This window comes from Hyaena hyaena, unplaced genomic scaffold, assembly GCF_003009895.1.
Source record: "Hyaena hyaena isolate Hyena2069 unplaced genomic scaffold, ASM300989v1 scaffold_103, whole genome shotgun sequence".
In the NCBI taxonomy this organism is placed as follows: Eukaryota; Metazoa; Chordata; class Mammalia; order Carnivora; family Hyaenidae; genus Hyaena; species Hyaena hyaena.
Window position 1 is genome coordinate 2,137,114 of NW_024080735.1, and position 22,598 is coordinate 2,159,711.

General features: G+C 48.2%; 1 protein-coding gene across 8 annotated transcripts in view; it reads right to left on the minus strand.

The window, feature by feature from the left end:
- Positions 1 to 8,599: 8,599 nt before the first annotated feature.
- The window catches only part of ENAH (ENAH actin regulator), a 134,206-nt gene continuing 120,207 nt past the window's right edge, over positions 8,600 to 22,598 (minus strand). For 6 of the 8 annotated variants that reach the window (XM_039235811.1, XM_039235812.1, XM_039235810.1 and 3 more), the window contains 4 exons: positions 21,364 to 21,430; positions 15,263 to 15,341; positions 12,036 to 12,093; positions 8,600 to 11,496 (listed from right to left, as the gene is read on the minus strand). In XM_039235811.1, the coding sequence (XP_039091742.1) occupies positions 11,459 to 11,496; positions 12,036 to 12,093; positions 15,263 to 15,341; positions 21,364 to 21,430 (242 nt within the window). In that variant the 3' untranslated portion in view covers positions 8,600 to 11,458. Of the gene's footprint in view, positions 11,497 to 12,035; positions 12,094 to 15,262; positions 15,342 to 18,229; positions 18,293 to 21,363; positions 21,431 to 22,598 lie in introns of all 8 variants that reach the window. The other 2 variants (XM_039235813.1, XM_039235814.1) reach the window with 1 other exon arrangement.

The following is a 22,598-nucleotide window of genomic DNA, read 5'->3' on the forward strand; positions in this document are numbered from 1 at the left end:
GAGTGACTGTCACCTTGTGCTGCTTCGGGACCCCCGAGTCAGAGGGAAGTGGGGAGAGTGGGGGTGGGGGTGGGGGGTGGGAGGGGAGTAGGTGGTCCTGGCTGTCAGCACAGGGAAGGGTCTCCTCACAGCCGCCCAAACCCCTCCACACCAGCCACAAGCGTCCCTGTGGCACCCAGCTGTCCCCGGTGTCCCCACACTTCCCTGGCCACTCAGGCTGGACGTGCTATGGTTCGCTGGGGACTTCCCCCAAGTGGGCGCCCAGGGAGGGGCCAGGTGGGCTGGGCCCAGGGCGGCTCTTCCAGCTGACACACCCTGGGGTCGGATGAGCCCCCTGGACCCGGTGGGCTGTGCGAAGTTGTCGAATGCACATCCCACCTTGCATGCGTCCACTACGCACACCTTTGCCTCGGTTTCCCTAACTGTAAAATGGGGCGAGCACAGACGCCCAAGCAGGCTTGCAGAGGAAGGGGAGGCGAGGACGGCAGGCGGCCGCCAGAGGGCGCCCGAGCGCCACCACCCCATGAAGTCACGGGGGCCCTCGCTGCACCTGTGACCCGCAGCCCGCAGCCCCGGGGCCAGGGAAGCTGGCCCCAGAGACCCCAGTATCGGCTGCGCCTTCCCCACAGCCCACCTCCCTCCTGGAAAGCTGAGTGTGTCAGAGACACCCCCCACCATGCGCCTCAAACCTCAGGCGCTGGGGCCCATAAGCAAGTATGGACGACACTTGGTGGTGTCGGGAATCGCTGGGACTGTGTGACCGGGCGTGACGCAGATTTGCTGAAAGAATGCATGTGACCCGCAGCCCAGTCACAGGCGAGAACATGGCAGAGCTGAGTCTGCTCTGTCCCCAAAGGTCCCTTCTGCTGATCCGGCCTCAGTGGCCTTCACGGACCGTCACCCCTCATGCCCTTACCCCACAAGCCTGAGAGCTCCCAGGACAGGGTCCCCTCAGTGGAGAACGCCCCAGGGCCCCCAAGACTGGTGGCCCAGGTGGTAAAGCAAAAGGGTCTGGGGAATGACTCTGGGGACACAGGAGCAGGTATCTGACTTCCGCTTCCTCCTCTTGGCAATGCAATGGGGCCAAACCTCTTTCTGGTCAGGGCCCCTTCCTCTTGGCAGAGGATGAAGCCAAGGTCTGTCTCCCTCAGAACAGGGAAACAGCCCCGTTCCCAGAGTGTCTGCCCAGGTCTTTGGCACGCGAGAGACCATCAGGAGGACGTGACCTACGATAATTTTGCGTGTCAAGTTGACTGGGCCGTGGGGTGCCCAGACCTTTGGCCGAATATTAGTCTGGATGTGTCTGTGACCACATTTCTGGACGAGATTAACATTTAAATCAGTAGCCTGAATAAAGCAGATTGCTTTCCCTGGTGCCAGTGGGCCTCGCCCAATCAGTTGAAGGCCTGAAGAGCACCCAACGGCTGAGGCCCCCAGAGTTAAGAGGAAAATCCTACATCTTCACTGTTTTCACACCGGGGCATTCGCTTTCTCCTGTCTTCAGACTCGAACTGAAACATGAGCTCCTCTTGGATCCTGAGCTGCTGGCCTTTGGGCTAGAACCATATCACCACCCCTCCTGGGTCTCCAGGTCGCTGACCGCAGACCTGGGGACCCGTCGGCCTCCGAAATCACGTGTTCTATACATAGCATACACACGATACTCCTTACACGTGTGTATGACGTACATGTCCACATAGAATATTCCGTATGATCCACACACAGCTGTCCTACGGCGCTCTGACCAAGACAGCAACACAGCACCGCCTAGCTCTCCTCTCGCTGGCAAACACCAGTCCTTTGGGCACATGGAGGAAGCTGGTGCCCGTGCAAATCTGTCAACATAGCCCCTGCGGAGTCCGTCCCTGGGAACGGCGTCTTGCACACGTAAGGATGTTCAAGAGGACACCATGGCCCCCTGCCGGCACCCACGGCCCCCTAGTAAAGGGGCTCCAACGCCTGGTCAGTCAGGCCAGCCTCCTGGCCACAAAGATTGGCTCAGGGTTGGGCACATGGCCAGGTCAGGCCAATTAGAGTAAATGAGTTTTTATTCAGATTTGGTAGGAACTGATTTTTTTTTTTTTTTTTTTTAAAGAGAGCTTCCTTCCTCTTCTGAGAAGACGGTTGTCCACTCAGGCTCCCGGAAGCCATCCCGCCACCGCAAGGGAGACGGCCGGCCTGACAATCCAAAGCACAGAGCCAAGTCCTAGCGCCACAGCTCCCGGCGTCCAGGGCGCTCTCCTCGGGAGCGAGGGGCCTGCGTCGTCCCTGGGAGGGATGAGCCGGGCCTGCTCTTGGGACCGAGCCCCGGACAGGAGCTGGGGACGGCGGTGTGGCTTCTCCCCCACCGGCTCCTCTCCTCCAACCTCGGGGGTCGGGGCGGGGGGAACCTTCGCGGGCATTCGGCCAAGGCAGGAGAGGCCCGGGATTTCGGACAGGCTGGAAACGAGGCTGCTGGGAAAGCTCACTTCTCCGAAGTCGCCTGGTCTGCGGAGGGGCCTTCGCCCGCCTTCACTTCCCCGACTTCAGACTCTGAGGACAAGGACGCTGTGCAAAAAGCGAGGCCACCCAACGGTCACATGCGTCCTTTGTGCTAGCATTTCAGCAAGCTCCTTACAGACCAGACCCAGCTGCCCTCAGCCAGGAGGCACCGCCTCTAAGGACATCCAACATGGATCTCTCATTAATGACACCACGTCTTGAATGTGCCTTCGGGTCTGAGCTCCTGGAGTCAAGGGATTCCACAGGGGTCCCGCTCACGGGTCACAAGCTCGATGCAGTCGACAGCAGGCCCAGAGGAAGTGGAGACGTGCACCCAGCCGCTCACTGACCCGACGAGGCGGGTCCCAGCCAGGCGGCACCAAGGTCCCTGGGGCAGCGGCAGACGGAGGGGGTGCGGCATTCGGGGGATGAAGGCAGATGGCTCGAGCCTCTCCCGAGTGGCAGGGTGACACACAGAAGGACGCCCAGAGAAGGCGCCTCGAGCTTTCACAACCAGGTGCATTTTAACAGAATCCTCACAAGTAGAACAAATGCTTTCTCATGTCACAGGCTTCGGGGAAAGAAGAGCAACTGATAAAATAAATACAAGTCTCCTCTGAGTTAAGCGTCTCGTCTTTTTATTTCAAAACAAGGAAGGACACCACGTGGCAGCGAGTGCAGCAGTTACAACAGCAAAGTTGCAGCAAGAGAAGTGGGTGGGGCCCCGGAGACACGGCGCCCGGCCGCACACACGGTCCGCTGCGTTCTCGAACCTGTCCCATCAAGTCCCGGGATGTCAGCTGGGGCCCCTTCCCAGGGCCCGGAGGCTGAGCCTTCACTGCACCCGCTCTAGACGTGTCGTGTGCACATGCATACAGGTCACACCTCACGACTACGTGGGATGCGTGCAGTCCACATGGCTGCCTGGAAGGCACCGCTGCTCCCGTCCGCAGCTCCTCTCCATTCGCTCCTGTTTGAAACTCGGGTGCAGGACCCCAGAGGTGCCCAGTCCTCCCTGCCCTGTGGGCTGGCCGGGCCTCTCCCCTCACCCTCCCACCCACCCCCTTCCTGAAGGGGGTGCCAGTCCATCTGGATTCACCGATGGTTTACAAGGTGTGTGTTTCTCGTACTCCTGAAATCAAGCCCGGCCTGTAACTCAGACAGTCTGAGAGATAAGATTCACGAGGCTCCGTATGCACATAAAATACCGCCTTTTGGGTGTTTAAATGTACCTTAACTTTTATTTATTTAAAATTTTTTTCTTAAGTTTATTCATTTATTTTTGAGAGAGAGCAAGCAGAGGAGGGGCAAAGAGACAGAGAGAGAAGCCCAAGCAGGCTCCTCACCAACAGCACGGACGGAGCCTGGCACAAGGCTCAAACTCACAAACCTCAGATTATAACCTGAGCCCAAACCACGAGTTGAATGCTCAACCGACTGAGCCCTCGGGCGTCCCATAAATCAACCTTAACTTGTGAAGCGTGACTTCAGTCCACGCCACCGTCAGAGGCTCCCTCCCAGGTTATAAAGTTCTGCTTCCAAGGGCTTCGTGTTTACATGTTCAGCAAAGAAAAACGCTCTGCGTAACCTTCTAAGGACACAGATGCGCATTTCAAGTTGTACCATTTGTCACAGAGCAAGATAACACGGGAGACTAAGCTGTTTGGACTGTTAGGAATTCACCTTTAAACTTGACCTCTTGTGCTATTTTACCATATGCTTCTGGCCCATCAACGGGGCAGGTCTGCAGAGGACAATGTATTTAACAACCCAAATCTCGTAATGGAAACAGCAGATGTTGTCGCTGCTCACCCCCCCCCCCCACGCCCGAGACAAAGTCTCCAGGCCAGGTGTCCTGTCACTCAGATACCCACTCTCACCCCACAAAGGGTCAGCAGAAAGCACAACCGAGGGGTATTTTGTTCTGAAGGTAGGTATTTTGCTCATAAAGGAAGGTTCTGAAAGTTCCGCCCAGACACGAGGCAGCAGAGAGCTTCACGCCGGAGCCCCGAGCGGCACAGTCACGGCTGGTCCTCAAACACCCACTCGGTCCCCCAGCTACAGACTAGAGAGTTTCTGTGCGTTTCTATAATTAACCAACCACGGGGAGGCTTCCTCATTCAGTCTTATCAAGCAAACCAAAAAAAGAACTTCTATGAAAATATGTAAATACTGTAATTGAGTTTGGAATATTTTGCATCAACTACAGATGTCTCAAGATAGAACTTTCTTCCAAGCTCATTCACTTTTGTTAGAAACACTTCGTTTTCCCAAAAGAGGCACGCTCACATATGGAAAAGCCTACCTTCCTAATAGAAAAACAGTCCCAGAACACAGGCACCCACCGAGACCTGAAGGGACAGGATGTGCACGAGGCATGGCCCAACTTTCAGTGTCCACACCCCCAACTCGGCCTCTGACTTTGTGCCCATCACCTTCATCTTGTCGACACCAAGCAAGCACTCAGGACGACACTCACCCAAACGGTCTGTCGAGGAAGGAGTGACAACCCGTGTGTGTCTATAACGAGGGCGGAGGGCGGGGGGACAGGGGACACCCAACCTCAGAGGGGCACCGCCCACCCCCCCAAACACAGGGCACGCAGCTCCGAGTCTGTTCACTGAAGCAGCTCTGGGACCAGAGTCACAGGACGCCCTGTGGTTGACACGGGGGAACGGGAGACCAGGTCGCACACACGTGATCCCACTGCCCCGTGCCTCCCGGCTGAGGGCCAGGGACCAGACACAGAGATGCTGCCAGGCAGACCCCTGTGGTCCCCAGCACCGACCTCAGTTGTCACCTCACCGATTCCTGTCATTCCCTCCTGAGAACGTGTGTTCTCAAGGATTAGGATTTAAGACTCTAGAACATATAAAAGCTGCACTTAAGGTGTGAGTAATCAGGGCTTTCTTCCCTTCTCTTGGCTCAAGAATAAGGCAGCCAACCAGGGCCCCCCCTGCCCAAGCCAGCAGGCACCGCGAGCCAGCAGGCCCCGCATGGCCGGATGACAGCATTGACTCGGGAGCACGGGGCATCAGGCCCAAGGAGGGGCGCAGGGTGTATTAATCCAGATCCTGGAACACCGCGCGCTCTCAGAGACAACGAACCTCAAGTTCACCCTCAGCAAAGGACAGGGCAGGGACGAGCCAGCTGTGAGCTCCCAGCTCAGGCCCAAACACCGCCACCCGCACCCTGGGCAACAAGGTAGTAGAGGAACAACGATGTCAGGTGTTAGCACGACTCTTCTGTGTATCCCAACCCTCCAGTAGTTTTCTTGGGGAGAGCGATGCTCCACGGAGATTCTGGAGACGTCTGCGCCCACCACGGGGGCTTTGCCGGCTGTTCCCAGCGCTACATCAGCTCCGTGCCCATGTCACCTGGCCAGCCACCAGCGTGGCGGGCAGAGGGCTTGGCCGTGGCGGTGGCATTGCCCACCTTGAACACGGGCACCACCAGACCCGAGGGGGCGTGGGGCCAGGGCAAGTCCCAGATGCCAGGCCCCTGACACGCGGCGGGCAGAACTGAACACGTTGTACCCCCACCCCTCCCCGGAAGGGGTCAAGGAAAATCCAAAGTGGAGTTTCCCCTTCTACGATTTAATGAAGTAAATGCAAAGACGTTTAAAAATGTCTTTGCTGTTTAGAAAAGGGGCTTAGAGGCACCATGGGTGGGACTAAGGGCACAGAACGTTAGGAGTTTTGAAAACCGATTTTGCAAAGCCGCCCGCGGCCTCGCGTGGGGGCCGAGTGGGAGCCCAGAACCTACCTGCCTGGTCTCTAGGTCTGCACGAGGACTCGTGCACCCGACACAGAACCAAACACCGTGGCGTGGGTTTCTCCCTCTCGGCATCGCTCCTCGTGTGGGTCACAGGGCTGCTGTGCACCCTTCTACACCCCCCAAGCCTTCTCGCAGGACCTGCCGCTAACGAACAGACTCCTGTGATTCGCGGCCTGTCGGTGATGTCCCCTTTACGTGCGGAAACGACTGTTGCCTACGGCTAAAGGAACCGCTCTCGGAAGGGGGGAAGAGTTAAGAGTTACACACCACGAACTCGAGGCATGAATGCAGACTTTGTTTTCTCATGAAATACGGGAGCATTCCTAATGGTTTTTATTGCAACAGAAAGTCGTACTCAGAATGCCACGGAAGCAAGGTCACGTCTAGGGGCTGGTGCGCTGGCGCGTGGGGCCAGGTTAGGGAGTTTCTGGGCCACAGACGTCTGTAGTAATTGGAAGGAAAAGCCCTTTTATTGTCTGTTCTGCCCTCTCCCTCTTCGCGTGTGGTTTCTTCAGTTTTAACAGAAATATCCCATAAATGTGACATTCTTTCGCCATCCTAAGTCACTATGACCAAGGTATTCCACTTTCCCCTCCCGTAAGAACTCTTACTTCATAAAGACAAACTACTTAGAAAGACAGGTACGTGTACCCAGTCCGTACCTGAGCAGTGTTCACACGGGGCCTCGCCAGGACACCCCAGACACCCTAAACTCACTGTTCTAGCACGTTTTCCTAAGCAATTTTGGGCTATTTTTTAGTTTGAAGGTTTCACTCTTCTGGGATCAAGATATAAAACTCTCTTGATCCTCAACCGTTTATCTAGAGTCGATGTAAGGAGACCCACGCAGCCCACGGCCCAGCGAGAGGTCGGGCCCCCAGCAGTGCTCGGCTCATGTAAATGCCCTTTCCTGAAGGGTCATCGGCTCCAGCACCTTTGTCCACTATGCTCAGACCCAGGAGAAGGCTACTCTTAAAAGTAAATGTTCTGGGGCGCCTGGGGGGGCTCAGTCGGTTGAGCGTCCGACTTCGGCTCAGGTCATGATCTCGCAGTTCGTGAGTTTGAGCCCCGTGTCGGGCTCTGTGCGGACAGCTCAGAGCCTGGAGCCTGCTTCAGATTCTGTGTCTCCCTCGCTCACTGCCCCTCCCCCACTCGTGTTCTGTCTCTCTCTGTCTCACTCAAAAACAAACATTAAAAAAATGTTTAAAGTAAATGTTCTCCACATCTGTACGGACCTGCAACGGCTTTGTTCATTCCGGAGCTAACTGCAAAAGGATCTAAGGATAAATACCGAGTGGCTGCTGAGTGACAAGTCAGAAGCACTGAGCGTTAGCACTTGCAGTGCTGGCCTGGGACCAGTCCTCACCTCGCAAGCTCTGGGGAGACGCCCAGGCACACGCTCCTGTGGTAACAAGAATGGCACCACAGGATCAGATTTGCCTTCAGGCAACAGGCCTATAGGACACCGGTATAGAGCCTCTGGAGAGTTCTTTCACGCAGCTCGCTTCATGTGGGGCCATTTCCACGTGCCAGCGGCAGAGGTGGCGGGGTTACAAGGTCACGATGGCCACCAACAGGCATGACGGCGACCCTGCTCCGCAGAGCACTCCACAGTGGCACTGGAGGGAAACACAGGGCCTCGGACACACCCGAGCGTGGCTGCGCAGACTTCAGTGCTTGTCGTGTTACTTAATACACTTTTGAGAGGGTTTGTGATCTACACATGAAGGGAAGAGCCTGAGACCGGACAGGGGAAGGACAGCAGCTGACACTCTGGGACTGTGGATGCTGATGGAGGGGAAACCCGGGTCTGGCAAAACAAGAAAGCAGAGGGTGGCTATACTTCTGATGAACACATTCGAGCTGTAAACCGGCCCTCGAGCATCAGAACCTCATGAAGTCGGGTAAAAGTTATCGCTGCCTCCGAGGTTTCAAGAAACCAGGTACTGAGTAAACGGGTACTACAGACCAGGCCTCACTGTGTTTAGAATTCAGGGCAAACCACATGGGGAACCTGGATGGCGTGTGAGCATCTAAGCCGCAGAACAAAATGGAATAAAATCAAACCTTCGTCGTTCCTGACTGGGAGACACTGTGTCAAGCGGGGCGGAGAGGAGAGGGGAGAGGACACGTGATGGTCATTCTGAACAAAAAGTACGCATGGCCACATCTTTGTCTACATTACTCAATGTGCTGGACTTCGGGACACCTGAAGGACACTGACGTGCCATGTAACTGTACGCACTGAAGTCACAGGCTTGTGCACGGGCTTTCCACGTTCAGATGTTATTTCAGAGCCGACAGCCTATTTCACAGTAGTATCTGAGCGTCACACACAAGCAACATGTATATACTGCAAGTTTATTTCAATCACACAAACGAAGTTAGCGTGTAGGAAATTTAAATGAAACAATACGGTAAAAATGGCAGAGAACCGAAAGTCTAAAGAGGAAGCACACCGAAAGCATGAGAATCCAACATTCATTAGTGTTTCGTCCTCGGTTCTGACGGACACTGGGTGCTTGCCAAGCGTGGACGACCCGCGATCCGGACAGCCATTCCGGAGAGGCATCAGCACCGGCGGAAGGGGTGTACATTCAGTTGGTTTGCGATGGACTGTTGGCCATTTACACAGCACACAGGACGGATTTGTCATGGGTCAGATCACAGTGTTGAGGAAAGAAGTGCCTTCCTGTAACCAGAAAGGACCCCCTGAACTGCACTCAGCTTCAGACAGCCCGTGGACTGGAGCACGAAAACCATCGTCTGACGGGGTTCCGAGGAACCTCACTCTGATAAGGAACATAACTTAAGCTTCTGCTTCCCATCTTAATTACTGAAATCTCTAACAATGACAAAACTGTCACGTAGGACAGTGAATGTGTACAGTGATTTCATCAAATTGCTAAAGAACACATTTAGCAATCCGGGATAATGCAAAATGATGGAAAATGGCGTGATTCAACACTGGTTCTTTCTGTCATTTTACACAGATATCCTGTTAATGTTAGACCAAGGCACGAGACAGTTAGTGCATAAACCGGTTCCTTTTTAAGATCTAGCGCTTTACTGTAGTCTTTTTTCTTACTTTGGACCACGTGTACCCAGAATCCTATCCTACTAGAGACTAACTTAACCAACAAAATCAAGTGATTTATCACCAGATTTATAGGGGACAGAAGCGTTTATACCATCAAAGTGTCTGCATTACCAAAAGTACAAGAATAAAGATGAAAATGTCTCCTATTTCTTCTAGAAAACTGTACTTTAGAAGCCTGCTGCATCTTGAATGCCTTTACTACTGCCCGACAATGAAGAGGCATAGAAAACATGACTGTCGACCTGAATGATGAGAGCTCCTCCATCACAGATTAAACTAAAACTGCAGTTTCTACAAAAACGGGAACTACCGTAACCAGGAAAAAACCCCCCCCTCATTCAAACCGCTTGGAAGGGTCGTGGCGGCAAATCTGCAGCCTCTAGGAAACTATGCTAGGGACAAGCTCCACCCTACCAACTGAGATTACGAAATCTAGAAAGCAGATGAAAATGGATTATTTCTGCAAAACTTTAGTAAAACTCCAGATAATCAAAGATTCCAAAGCAAATATGGCACATAACTGAAGATAAATCAAGATGGAGAGCCTGGAGAATTTCTGATTTCCTCAACTTTCAACAACAACAACAAAAAATCATTGCAACATAGAGAATCTCCCCCCTATTTTAATCTTCACGCGTTTCCAGGAGAAGGGCGTGGACTGCAAACGCACATGCACACGCCTGAGTCTCACTCTGTCATGACAGGAGAACCACTCAGAGCCCCTCGCTGGTCCCCTCTGCTGCATGGTTGATGCCTGTGACCTCAGTCGCTGCTGACCTCGCTCCTTGTATTTCCACACAACAGAATTCAGACGCAGCTTCCTGGTCAGAACACGCACCTGAGCAGCTGTCCGGCTGCAGGGCACCTCAGACTCAGGGATCAAGTTTTCGAGTCCCACAGGACGATGTGATTCGTGCGAAGCTCAGAATCATGTTTCAGACCATTGAAATTACTGAAGTTAACATACGAACAGCTGAAGACATGATGTAAAAGATTAAGTACTTGGTTCTGCTAACATATTTACCAATTAAAGTCACAAAATATTCCTCATTATTATTCATGCAGGTAATTGAGAAAAAAAGACAATGCAGAAATTAACTTTAAATGAAAAATTATTCCTTCCCTTCCTCCCACCCCCCTACACTCTACAAAATGTTTTCCCTGGGACCAGGCCAGTGAAAAGGCCACTATGTATTAGTGTGACATGCATTACTGTTTGCAATTAAAAAAGCTAATTTTGTGGTGGTTGTAATTACATTATAAAAATGTCCACATGCATAAATCTAAAAAAGGTTGAAAACCTACAGTAAATCTACAATATATTGTTTTACATTTGACCACTGGTGTGTGTTATGTAGGAGTCATAGATTTGGTAAAGCATTTTAACAATTTAGGAAGGCATCTAAATCTTTAAATTCTGGATGAATTTTATGTTTTAATCTACAAAATTGCATGAAGGCTAACTCGAGAGACTTCCTATCATTCTAAAATTCCTCAAGCCAGACAAATCATTTTTTTGGACACTTTCTTATAAATATCACCCTTTGAAAGCACATACAATTCCATCTGTTCCACGGTTTAGGATCTTAACCTCCACACGGCTGACTTCGATTACGGAATATCAAATGTGATAGGAAGACAAACCTGAGAGAAACATTTACGATACAATAGCGTAACTTGCTCAATTCTTCATCAGCACTCTCTGAAAACAAACTTCTTAAGCCTTTCTCTTCTTTATTTTAGCAATGGATTGTGGAAAACGTGCGATTTTGTCTTGACATGAAACTATTTCAATGCACGGCGATTCTGCCTGATGGGTTTAGGATTTTCTGCATAACCGTTAAATAGGAACTCTTATCCGATTCTTCCATCCTGTTGAAAAGGTCAGAAAGCAGCAGCAAACTGGGAGGGAAACAGCTTATCGCCAGAGTAACAGCGTCTGGAGGCTCACAAGTGTGCTGGGTCTCCTCCTTCCGACTGTTCGGATCCACTTTCTTCTCGCGGCTCACAAAACATAGGGGGTTGTTCTTAACAGCTGTTGTTCACAGGGGTCTTTTTTCTTCCTCCAACTACAGTCCTGTTTCTCCTTGGTTTGTTTCTCTACGCAGAATTGGACTTGCTCAGTTCTTGCCTGATCGCTGGGAAGGAGAAGGAAATGCACTGCAAGTAAATTTGATGTGGAGGCAAACACGGGAGAGATTCTTTCCTAAGAACTTTAGCGACTGTGTTCAAAGTCCCAGCAAAAAGAAGACAGACTGACCTTGCACAACCTTTGTTCTCTTAATACAAAGATGGTACGAATTCTTATGTGTGTACACACACACACACACACACACTCATTCACTCGCTTTCTCCCTTTTGTGTACAACATGAAAGAAAATGGACACTGTGGGCTCAGAACGAGGGGCGGCAGGTGGGACGAGAGGACAGGTGTGGGACGGGCCAGCTCCCCTGGACCTCGCACCTGAGATGTAGGGACTTCTTTACCCCAGTTTTTACAAACAGCTTCCACTGTAAGGAGAGGGCTCCTCCCGCACCCCAAGCCACGCGAAGGACAGTATACTATGCAAAACTAATTGTTTTATGCTCCCAAGTAATAAACTGGTTATTGCTTTACGTGCATTTCTTAAAGATGGGTATCCTCAAACAGGGGCAGCAAATCTGTTTATATACTCACCATCGATGAGCTCTTCTTTTAGCTTTGTTAATTCTTTTCTCATTTCATCTAAAATGTCCTAAAATATTAGAGAAAAACAGAAATACAGAAGAGAGTTACTGCTGCAAATACTCTTGCTTGTATAAAATTCTAAGAATATATGAAGTTTGGTGTATGGTTTTGTTTGCAGACCACTCAGGTCTCACAGTAGCCTCGCTTGGCAAATCATGTTTTAACAGTCTTCCCAATCTCTGCTGATTCTAGCCTGGCGAAGCCTGAAATGCCAGAACACTTTCTAAAACTAAAAATAATTCGCCATCCAGAGAAAGGTAGGATTCAGGTAATTTTCTAGAAAAGATAATAGCTCTGCTCTTAACCTTTTCTTCTGGGAGCAGTCTGATAGGTGGTGCGGAACGAAACTTTAAGGAACAGGAAAAGTCCACCAGACGAGCAGACCCTGGCCGAGCCGTGAGCCGGTGTGACGCACAGGACTCCGCAGGAATCCCACCACAGCTGCCAAACTATGTGCCACGGAACCCGGGACCCCTGTGGAGGGCCCTCAGGGGCTGCCCCAACGGGTGGATGCCAGGGTGGACGGGGCCCTGCTGGACCCGCACGGTCCCAAATAGCAGGCACCGGCCACACGCAGCCATGAACACCAGAGACGCGGCCAGGCTGGACTGGGGTGCATCGTCGTGTAAAACAGACTCCAGAGTTCAAAGATTCCACGTGACGAAAATACTGTGTGATAGCTCTTTAGCAATTTTTAAATACTGGTTACATATTGAGATATCATTTTATTCCATGAGGTTATATCAGACATGCAGAGACGGATTCTGCCACCTCTCTGCACTTACTTCACGCAGCTGGGCTGTTTGAGGTGCCCGGGTGCTCACGTGACCCGTCATTACCATCTAACGGTGCCCCTCTGGGTGCTCCCTCCTCCAGGAAAAACATTCCACCCTCAAAGATTTTGCCAAATTTCCATTTCTAAGTCTACTCTGAAATAATGGACACCCCCACCGCCTTAAAAAATTACCAAGAACGGCATCTGGCGACACCTAAAAGGTTGACAAGGTGATGCAATTTGAAAAGTAAAAGCTATCCTCAGGATGGGCTAGTTTCCAACTTGCAGCCTTCTTTAACACCGCGCACCTCAGTAACATTAAACTGCTCTGTTTAAGGTCCATTTTCTTAAAAAGCTTTTCAGGTTTAAAATAAGGTTGAAACTATCAGTAACTCCCCCACTTTACAATAAGGAGCAAGCACAGCACGAAACAGAACAGCCTAACAGATGTCCTTATTCAAATCAGTATGAAAATCAGGGCTAAAATTCAACCTCTCCTGGCTCCTTCTCCACTACTTCAGATGGCCGAAACGCACCATGTTTCCAGGCGTGCGCAAGCACTATATTTTAAAGGGTTTTTCAAGAAAAGAAAGCCATGTTTAATACATAGAAAATAGGGGCTTGATTATCGATGACCTTAAGCTTCCTTTTCAAACTACATAACTCAATTTAACTTTTCAAATAGCTTTGCAGTTTATAAAAATTAGGTTTATATGAAATGACTGTTAGTATTTCTCCTTAATTCATATTTAATTTTGAACTCCTATCACTGCAACATTATCTGTCCCTTTTGGGCCACAACATTCACTAGCATTTAAAAAGACGAGTGACGCCATGGGGAGAACATGCTTTGAAGAAAGATCTGGGTCCTGACCTCAACTTGAACTGCTGACAGAGCAGTGTGACTTCCCAGGCCCTCCGAAGTGCATGGCTAGAGTGCACACGCCGTCAGGCAGGCTCCCGCGAGGATCCCCAGACAGCGTTGCACCGTGAGCCTGGCCGGCGCCCCGCCTGCACATCCACCAGGGGTCAGTATGAGGCCACCACAGGACCCGGTGTGGTCACTGCTGTCAAGGGCATGTGGGGCAGGAGGACCACGGGGGTGCTCTCGCTGTGGCTCCTCTGGGCTCAGCTGCTCTGGCCAGCCTTGCCCTTCCAATTTTTGTAACACCACCAATTTTTTAAAAATGTACTCCACCATCTCTATGAGTAAAATCTTTGGAAGTCCACAATCTCCTCATGTGTCACTCCTCCTTTCCTGCTTCTGAGCACATCTGTGTACAAAGCATGTCCATGTATGATGCACATCTGTGTACAACGCACGTCTGTATACAAAGTTTATCTGTGTAAAAAGTTACATCCGCATACAAAGTACTTCCATGTAAAAAGAACATCCGTGTACAACGCACGTCCATGCATGACATGCGTGTCCATGTATGATGCAAGTCCGTGTACAAAGTACATCTGTGTACGATGCAGTCTGTGTTCAATGTACATCTGTGTGCAGTGTATCCAAAATATGGACAAGACCTTTATCTTTTTCATGAAGGTGAGAGAACTGCTGGCGCTGGTTGGTCGCCGTGTCACCAGCATGGGCGACGATTCACAATTCAGTACTAAAGCCTCTCAACTGTGACTCCTTAATGGCCGCTGGTGCTCCCCCACATTGTCTTTCTGTATACTTTTACTACAATATTTTCTTAGCATAAAATCCTGGAAGTGAAATTTCTGGGTTCAAAGGTAAGAGATTTATTTTGATTTGTTTTCCCAAACTGCTTCCTATAAAACGGAATTCTATGAAAGTGCCATTTCCCTCACATTCTGGACAACGCTAGGTTTGTTGGGTCCATTTTTGCCAGGATTCAGTAACAAGTGCCAGCCCATTTCCCTTTACAATTACACACCATGCACTTATGTTTAAAGTTTATACTGCACCAGTAAGCCACTACTGGAACTTTACATTAATGCACTGAACAAAAAAAAAATTAAGGTTTAAAAAAAAATTAAGGTTTGAAAAAATAATACAGTACTAATGCTGCTATTTCATTTGATAATAATATCTAAGCTCTATATTATTTTTTTAAACATTTATTCATTTGAAAAAGGGAAAGAGAGAGAGAGTGTGCCACCTGGAGAGGGGCAGAGAGAGGGAAAGAGAGAGAATTCCAAGCAGGCTTAGTGCTGTCAGCGTGGAGCCCGATGCAGGACTTGAATTCACAAACTGTGAGATCATGGCCTGAACCGAGATCAAGAGTCAGACTCTCAACTGACTGAGCCACCCAGGCGCCCCTTAACTCTACATTCTTTTTATGTACATTCATGACCTGTCAAGCACATGCACGCGAGATGTTTCTAAAAAGAAACAAGTTCACCGGAGGCAGCGGCCGGCGAGCGGGCCTACCTGCTTCAGTCTGTCGTAGTCTAGCCCCTCTGTCTGGACGCCGTTGGCACTGGGCTGTGACGAAGGTGCGGATTTTGGTCTGTACAAACGGAATTTCCAGGACAGGTAAACGACACTGGGGATGATTAAGCAGTTCACAAAAAATTGCAAATTCACCAACCCAACACTAAACCAGACTGAAGTCCTTCTCTTAAAGCACACCGTGTTAACAAGTTAATTGTCACGTTGCAGGACGGATTAGAACACGAAGCAGGAGGCATCTCCACTTGGCTCAGCACCCGTAGCGTGGCCATGCCTTCGGTCAAGGGCAGAGGAGTACGTCCTCCAGGCAGGGCCAGAGCGAGGCCACGTGCGGCATGGTGACTGGGACATGGCAGGAGGGCCACGACGCCCAGGCCTGAGCAGCTCGGTCTCGTTCTCCTGGAACCGTACGGTGCCCCCTGTGCATCTGGCAAACCCACCATTAGTATGCATCAGTTTGCAGACTCTGTGCCTTGGCTGATGGTGAAAACACATTTTCCAGACGACGTTTTCATGGAGGTGTCGTTGGAATGGTGTGTTTCCAGCTAACTACTTCCATAAACTTCCTTTGTTTTTTTTTTTTTAAATGGAAATGCCACACAGAAGCAGACTGCCAATTATGACTACATTTCCAGAAGGTTAGGCTCTACTAAAAACTCTACGTGCAGAAGTCAGTCTTAGAAAGCAGGGGTGCTTACAACAGAAGTTTCAATATCAAGCAAAGCAGTCCTGGCCACCAAAGAGAAGCCCAGAGCAATAACTGGGGTCTCACCGGGCACTGGTTAGCCTGGTAAAGCGGCCACGCTCTGAGCGTTAGCAATCAATGCAGATGAAAACTAGTCAAGTCACATATGGTCAAGTTCGCAGAGGGCCAACGTCACAAATCTGAACCAGGACTCCGTACACATAACTTTGCAAAGTTACGATTTCGTTAACTCTTACAAGGATTACACTCCAAACCCAGAGACACCGTTTGTGAAGATGAACTATTGAGTTAATTTGCTGTAATATCAAATATGGGACTGCTTAAGGGAACAAGCTGACCAATGCAATTTCATTAAACGTCACATTAGACATAACAGAATACCTTTCAGGGTACTCCTCTCAATAAGCACTGAGCTGGGCACGGGGAAGGAGGTAAGGAGAGTTACAGGACACGGCTCCTTTCCTATGGGAGGGGACTGCTGATTCCCCCAGTCACCGAGGATGTGCAGACCCGTGGCAGGTCAGGCAGGGCCCCCGTGCAGAGTCTGAACTAGGGAGAAGCCTTCATGGTCGGCAGACCCACTGTGCGCATTTCCTCTCCCCATGTGTCTGCTCCTGCTCGCCCGAGTCTCACTATCAATTACTCTGCTTTTCTTTTACTCATTACATTAAAGTGGCACAACCAGCAAATTCTTTCCGCCTAAGTTCTATAATGAACATCCCCTGATAGTCACATGAGCACCTGCAGTCTGCTAATTAACCAACCAGGTGGTATGTTATGAATATATCCGTATTTATTAAACAATACAAAACATTATTATTACATAAAAACCGATTGAGGAAACATGCAATTAAGAAATTTTAATTCATGCTAACATGCAACCCACCACCATGCCCACTAGCACCACCAGCACCATCACCGCCTCCCCACCCCACCCCCATGATAATTAACTAAAGGGGGGAACTTTTCATACTGAAGGAAAGAAGTAATCACCACTTTTTAAAAAAAGGTTTATCAACCTTCTGGGGGTGAGGGGCACTACATGGGAAAGCAGCAAGATAATGGAGAAGAATAACAACAATGGAGAAGAATAAGAGAATCTTACTAAATGCTGTTTTTCTCTCTTACGTACTTAGCAAATTTTCTAAGTGTTTTGGTTACAATGATTAAACCACCTCAAAAAAGCAGGAAAAACGATTTCACACTTGTAATATAAACAATTTATGCAGATTTAACTGGCTGAAAAACATTAAATCCTTTAACCATCAATGGCATGAAAGTAATTTTAGCTAATATCGATTTGGCCAAAAACAGTCTGACTGCAGAACTCCCGACTCCGTGCCCGAGAGCAGCCCCCCTGCCCCGCCCCGTATGCTATCTAGGTCCTGTTCCCAGCAGACTTGATGCTAGTTTTTAAAAATAGGTGCATGTAATAACATGGGCATTTCTCAGTTACTTCTAACCCATGGACTTTCACCAAAATTGATAACAAAATGAGGGTTTCCCACAGGTTTGTGTGTTACCTCTGGACACCTGCTGATGAAATAACTACTACAGTATTTAAGTCCCTATTCTGCCAAATTAATTCTAAATATTGTGTGAGCACCTGAGGACTCTTAAAAATTGTCAACTTTTTAACTAAGTAAGAAATACATAGTTCTTCTCTTAACTTTCTTAATTTGAAAAAAAATGGTATAACAGGACTTATCCTAGAAAACAATCTGTTCGGTATGTTAGATGTCAGATTGTTAAAGACACTCAATTCACTGCCAAGTACGTAGGAGACCGAGATTTTCCTCAAAGAATCAATTTTTCACAATGGCAGCTGCAATAAAGTCCCATGTTCCACTGACAAACAGTATGAAATCTTCCGCTCTGCCCTTGGAAGGCCTTGTCTCCATGTACACGGAGAACAGCCTCAGAAGAAAGCCCACAAGCTACAGGGAGCCTGGAGAGGACGCAGGGGCCTAGAGCCTATGGCAGCGCCGCGGACGTGCTCACCGCACACACTCACCCGGAGCCAACCGCAAAGTGATGGCAGGGAGGTGAGTACGAGTAACGTTCTAAGGACAATCTCTTAGAGTTTAAAAAAAGTGTTCTCAATAAAGCTAAATATGAAAGATTCGACCTTCCCAAGTATCCTCCTCGTGGTGATTACCAGTCCAGGTAGAAAAAGCTCAGCCCTGCCCTGAACGTGTCAGTTAAAAGTCTCAAATCACAAAGTCACATCAGGGTGATACCTGTGTAATGAATCATAGGACCTGTTGTCAAAAACAATCTGATTTTTCCTTGGAGAATCCCGTCTATGAAGGGGGAAAGACCATTTAAAGGGAAATACAATAGAAAACTTTTAAAAAGTAATTCTCACGATGTTACTGTTTTATAGGTTTGCAGTCACAGCAGAAACAATGAAAGGACTCCATTAACCTTAAAACAATCTTTTTCTTTCCTGTCCAGAAGACGGTATTTGGACACAAGCTCTATCTACAGTCATGTGAGGTCCCTGCCTCTCTAACTTGACGATGACTGAGCACAGAAAGGGAACCACCATGTGCTGACCCCTGTGCAGACCGCACACGCACAGACATAGTAAAAGCTACCTACACGAAGTACCACAAGTATCAAAGCACAGTAAAAATCAGTCATTTAAGTATACAAAACATAAACAACTTTTTTCTACCCTGAAGAGAAGATCTGTGAGCTCTTATTGAAAAACACAGGAAGAACTCACAAAGTTTCCAAAGGTATATTCCAGTCATAGTCTGAAGTATTTAAACATTCCTGGTTTACTCTACTATGTGAGGTCTTCCCTTAATAACCACAGCACAACACAGTATCCCATGTGTACTATGAGGTGTTCACCCATCTTACCACTAACATAACTCCGACAAGGACACTCATACGAGAAACAGGTACTTTCACTGCCCTGCAAGGGCGAGGTACACTTAAATAAAAACGTAAAGTGGCCAATACACTGGCTCTCAGAAGGAACAGGGCAGGAAACAGGCAGAAAAGCAATACAGCTCTGAGTCTTTCAAACATACATTCAAAATCTTTTATGGCTTAAAACTGCTTTTGGTGATACTTTAAGGCAGGTACCACTGGCTGGATCAAATCTATCAAAAGGCATATGAGTGTTCAGGGAATCCCCGATGTTTCCAGCATTTCCATTTCAGGAAAGAAGGAGCCCTCCATCTCCCAGAGCAGAATGTGATTACGACACACCCCGAATAACAAGACCCAGCATTTGGTTATTCTATAGAAAACTCCTTTTTTTAACGTGACTTTCAGAACACTTATTGAACTTCCTTTAGAAATCTGAAAACTCTTTCAAAGAATCTTTCTTATTATTTTTTAATGTTTATTTTATTTATTTAAAAAAATTTTTTTAATGTTTTATTTATTTCTGAGAGAGAGACAGACAGACAGACAGACAGCATGAGTAGTGGAGGATCAAAGAGAGAGGGAGACACAAAATCTGAAACAGGCTCCAGGCTCTGAGCTGTCAGCACAGAGCCCAAAGCAGGGCTTGAACCCACGAACTGCAAGATCATGACCTGAGCCGAAGTTGGATGCTTAACTGAATGAACCCTCCAGGTGCCCATTAATGTTTATTTTTGAGAGAGAGAGAATGAGCTGGGGAAGGGCAGAGAGAGGACAGAGGATCCGAAGTGGGGTCTGTGCTGACTGCACAGAGCCTGATGCGGGGCTCAAACTCACAAAGCGTTAGATCACGAGCTGAGCTGAAGTCAGGTGCTTAACCGAATGAGCCCCCCCAGGTGCTCCTCGAAGAGTATTTTTCAGATGAACCCAAACACACTGAGAAACATCCTCCCTTTGGGGACCTCTCCACATCCCCCCTGAGACACCCTTTCCAGCAGGGACTCGGGATCAGCTCCAGGCAAGCACACCAGGAAACCCTGATCACTAAGGTGGGGGTGCAGGCCAGACACAGAGAGAAGGAACCTCAAACTTCAGCAGACACACAGGACACCACAGTTCTGTTCTCTGGGACGCGCTGGTGGAGAAAACCCACACAAACTCCTCCTGGAGGCGCAGCAGAAGCCACCCCACGCAGGTGTCTGATAAACACCAATCATTCCACTCTGCTGAAAACACGGCCACCAAAAGCAATTCCTGCATTTTTTTCCTAAAATCAAATACACTCATCTTTCAGTCACTGAGAAACCAGAAACTTCTATACATTGAAAAAGGCTCTGTTCCTTTGTGGAACCCACATAATTGTGCCACCGCACCATCTCTGCCAGCACAGACAGCCCAGAGAAACAAACCCAAATTTACAATCAGGCTAACGTGGGACGGACTCATGACGGGGTCTATCCTCATATTTTTCCTTTTTTAGGTTTCTATAATCAGAGTCGAGTCTGCTTCTTAAGAGGCAAAACTAAGGCACAGAGGCCAGAAAGAAAAGGCAAAAAACTGTTTGGTCCCTACATACTTTTTTCTGGAAAAAAAACCAAGTCCTTTAAACTGTCTCTGAAACCAAGAGAAAGTCTCATCTATGCCCCAGACGTGTGATCACGTTAGTTATGACAATAAAGCAACGCCCCGCTGAGAAAGGCTGTCGTGGCCCCGGGAGAAACAAGATTAACCAGGCTTGTTTCTGGGCACTTTTTCTAAGATGACTATAATTAAAGTTTCAACTGAGAGAGAAATCCATCACAAATTCACAAATTCAGAACGTTAGGGTTCATTTTGCTCCTTCTTACACAATGAATGAAATTTCTCTCTGGCTTCTTTTCAGTTTCAAACATAAAAGTTTCTTTCAACAATCATGTTTACAAAATGAAGGATGTCACTGAGACTAATGGGGAAATGGGAATATGTTACGTAATATTGTTCGGTATTAAATTTCTCGAGAGCGACAGTGGTGCGAGGGTTCCACAGGAGACTGCCCACCTCCTCAGGGAAAAGGCTGAAGGCAGAAGGCTGAAGCAAACTTGCAGACAGCCTTCCAACTGTCCAGGGAACAAGCGTGGACGTGGAGGTCAGAGCTCAAAGCCAATGTGGCAAAACTAGTAACTGGGGAATCGGGACGATGGGCATCTGGGCGTTTGCTCTTCTCTCAACTTTTCTGCAAGTTTTGAATTTTTCGAAATAAAAACATCTGGAGGAATAAAAGTGATTTTAAGATTTCAGACAACCTGGCCTACAGTTAGCAGACGGTGGATTTCAGACAATCACCAGGAAGAATATAACATGCTCGGTAGTGTACAATAGCAGTAGGGCTACAGGGCTTATCTGCTCCTTTGTACATTCAAATCCACCATTTGCCTTTTTCTACAATGGAAATGTAGATGCTCACTTCTTTTTAGCTACACACATAAATATGAAACTTAGAAAACAAAGGTACCTGGAGATAACAGGTGACTTGCTGCCATTCATTGTATTTGTTCTTTCCCAAGGTTTTCTTGTTGGTTCTTTAAAAATACGGAACATGAGTTATTAAATATGCTATGTGCTCCAGAGTTATTGTAAAACAAATAACAAAAGACTATGTATCATTATGCATGTGTAGGTAGTAATATAAAAATTTTTTCATTTCAATTCTGAACTTTAATTAAAATCTATAAGGATTCTGGGCGCCTGGGTGGCTCAGTCAGTTGAGCGTCCGACTTCAGCTCAGGTCATGATCTCACAGTCCGTGGGTTCGAGCCCCGGGGTTGGGCTCTGTGCTGACAGCTAGGAGCCTGGATCCTGCTTCAGATTCTATGTTTCCCTCTCTCTCTGCCCTTCCCCTGCTCATGCTCTGCCTCTCTCTCTGTCAAAAATAAACAGATATTAAAGAAAAAATTTTTAATAACATCTATAAGAATCCTAATTTATATAACTTCAGACTTTAAAACAAGAAGAAATTAATAAGCAAGTGTGACCAGCCCCCCTAGGAAAACTGCAGACCGTGAAATCTAAAACCCTGCACGTCCACACGCCAGGGGCTAACAGTCTGTCTAACGAGCAGGCTCCGTACTAGAGGAATTCTTGGCTTGGGGCCTGTGGAGGCACCTAAGGGAGTGTGCAAATGAAATTATGAGCATGTCTGTATAAAAATATAGACAGCTGTCCCCTCTCATTAGGGCTGGGGGTGGGGAGGGCAGATTCATAGCTCTTTTCACCTTGTGGACAGCTCTGTGACCCTCACTTGTAGTGGAGCTCTGAAGTATCTACGCTCTTGGTAACAACACACATTGATTTTGGCTTACGGAAGAAAGATAAAGCTATTACAATAAGTGGTTCACAAACCAGAGACGTTTTAATGAAGGTAATGTCAAAGTGATCTGAGTCCTATTTAAAGAAAAAACAATTCACAAAGTCACGATATTAATTACAATGCAGCTATCAAAGTAGTGAATAGTCACCATTCAATAATGAGAACATGAGACTGTGTGGTTGGGTTTTTTTGAGAATGGGTTACAATCACAAAAATGGAAACTTTTTAGGATTTCTAAATAGTGGAATTCTAGAGATCACTGGTAGTCTCCAAATCAAAATGAGTAGGAATTCCTGTGGACATTTCTCTACAGTGATTACTTATGGGCCATTCAAGATATTAATTCACTGAAATCATCAAATGTATCCATGTTACTTTAT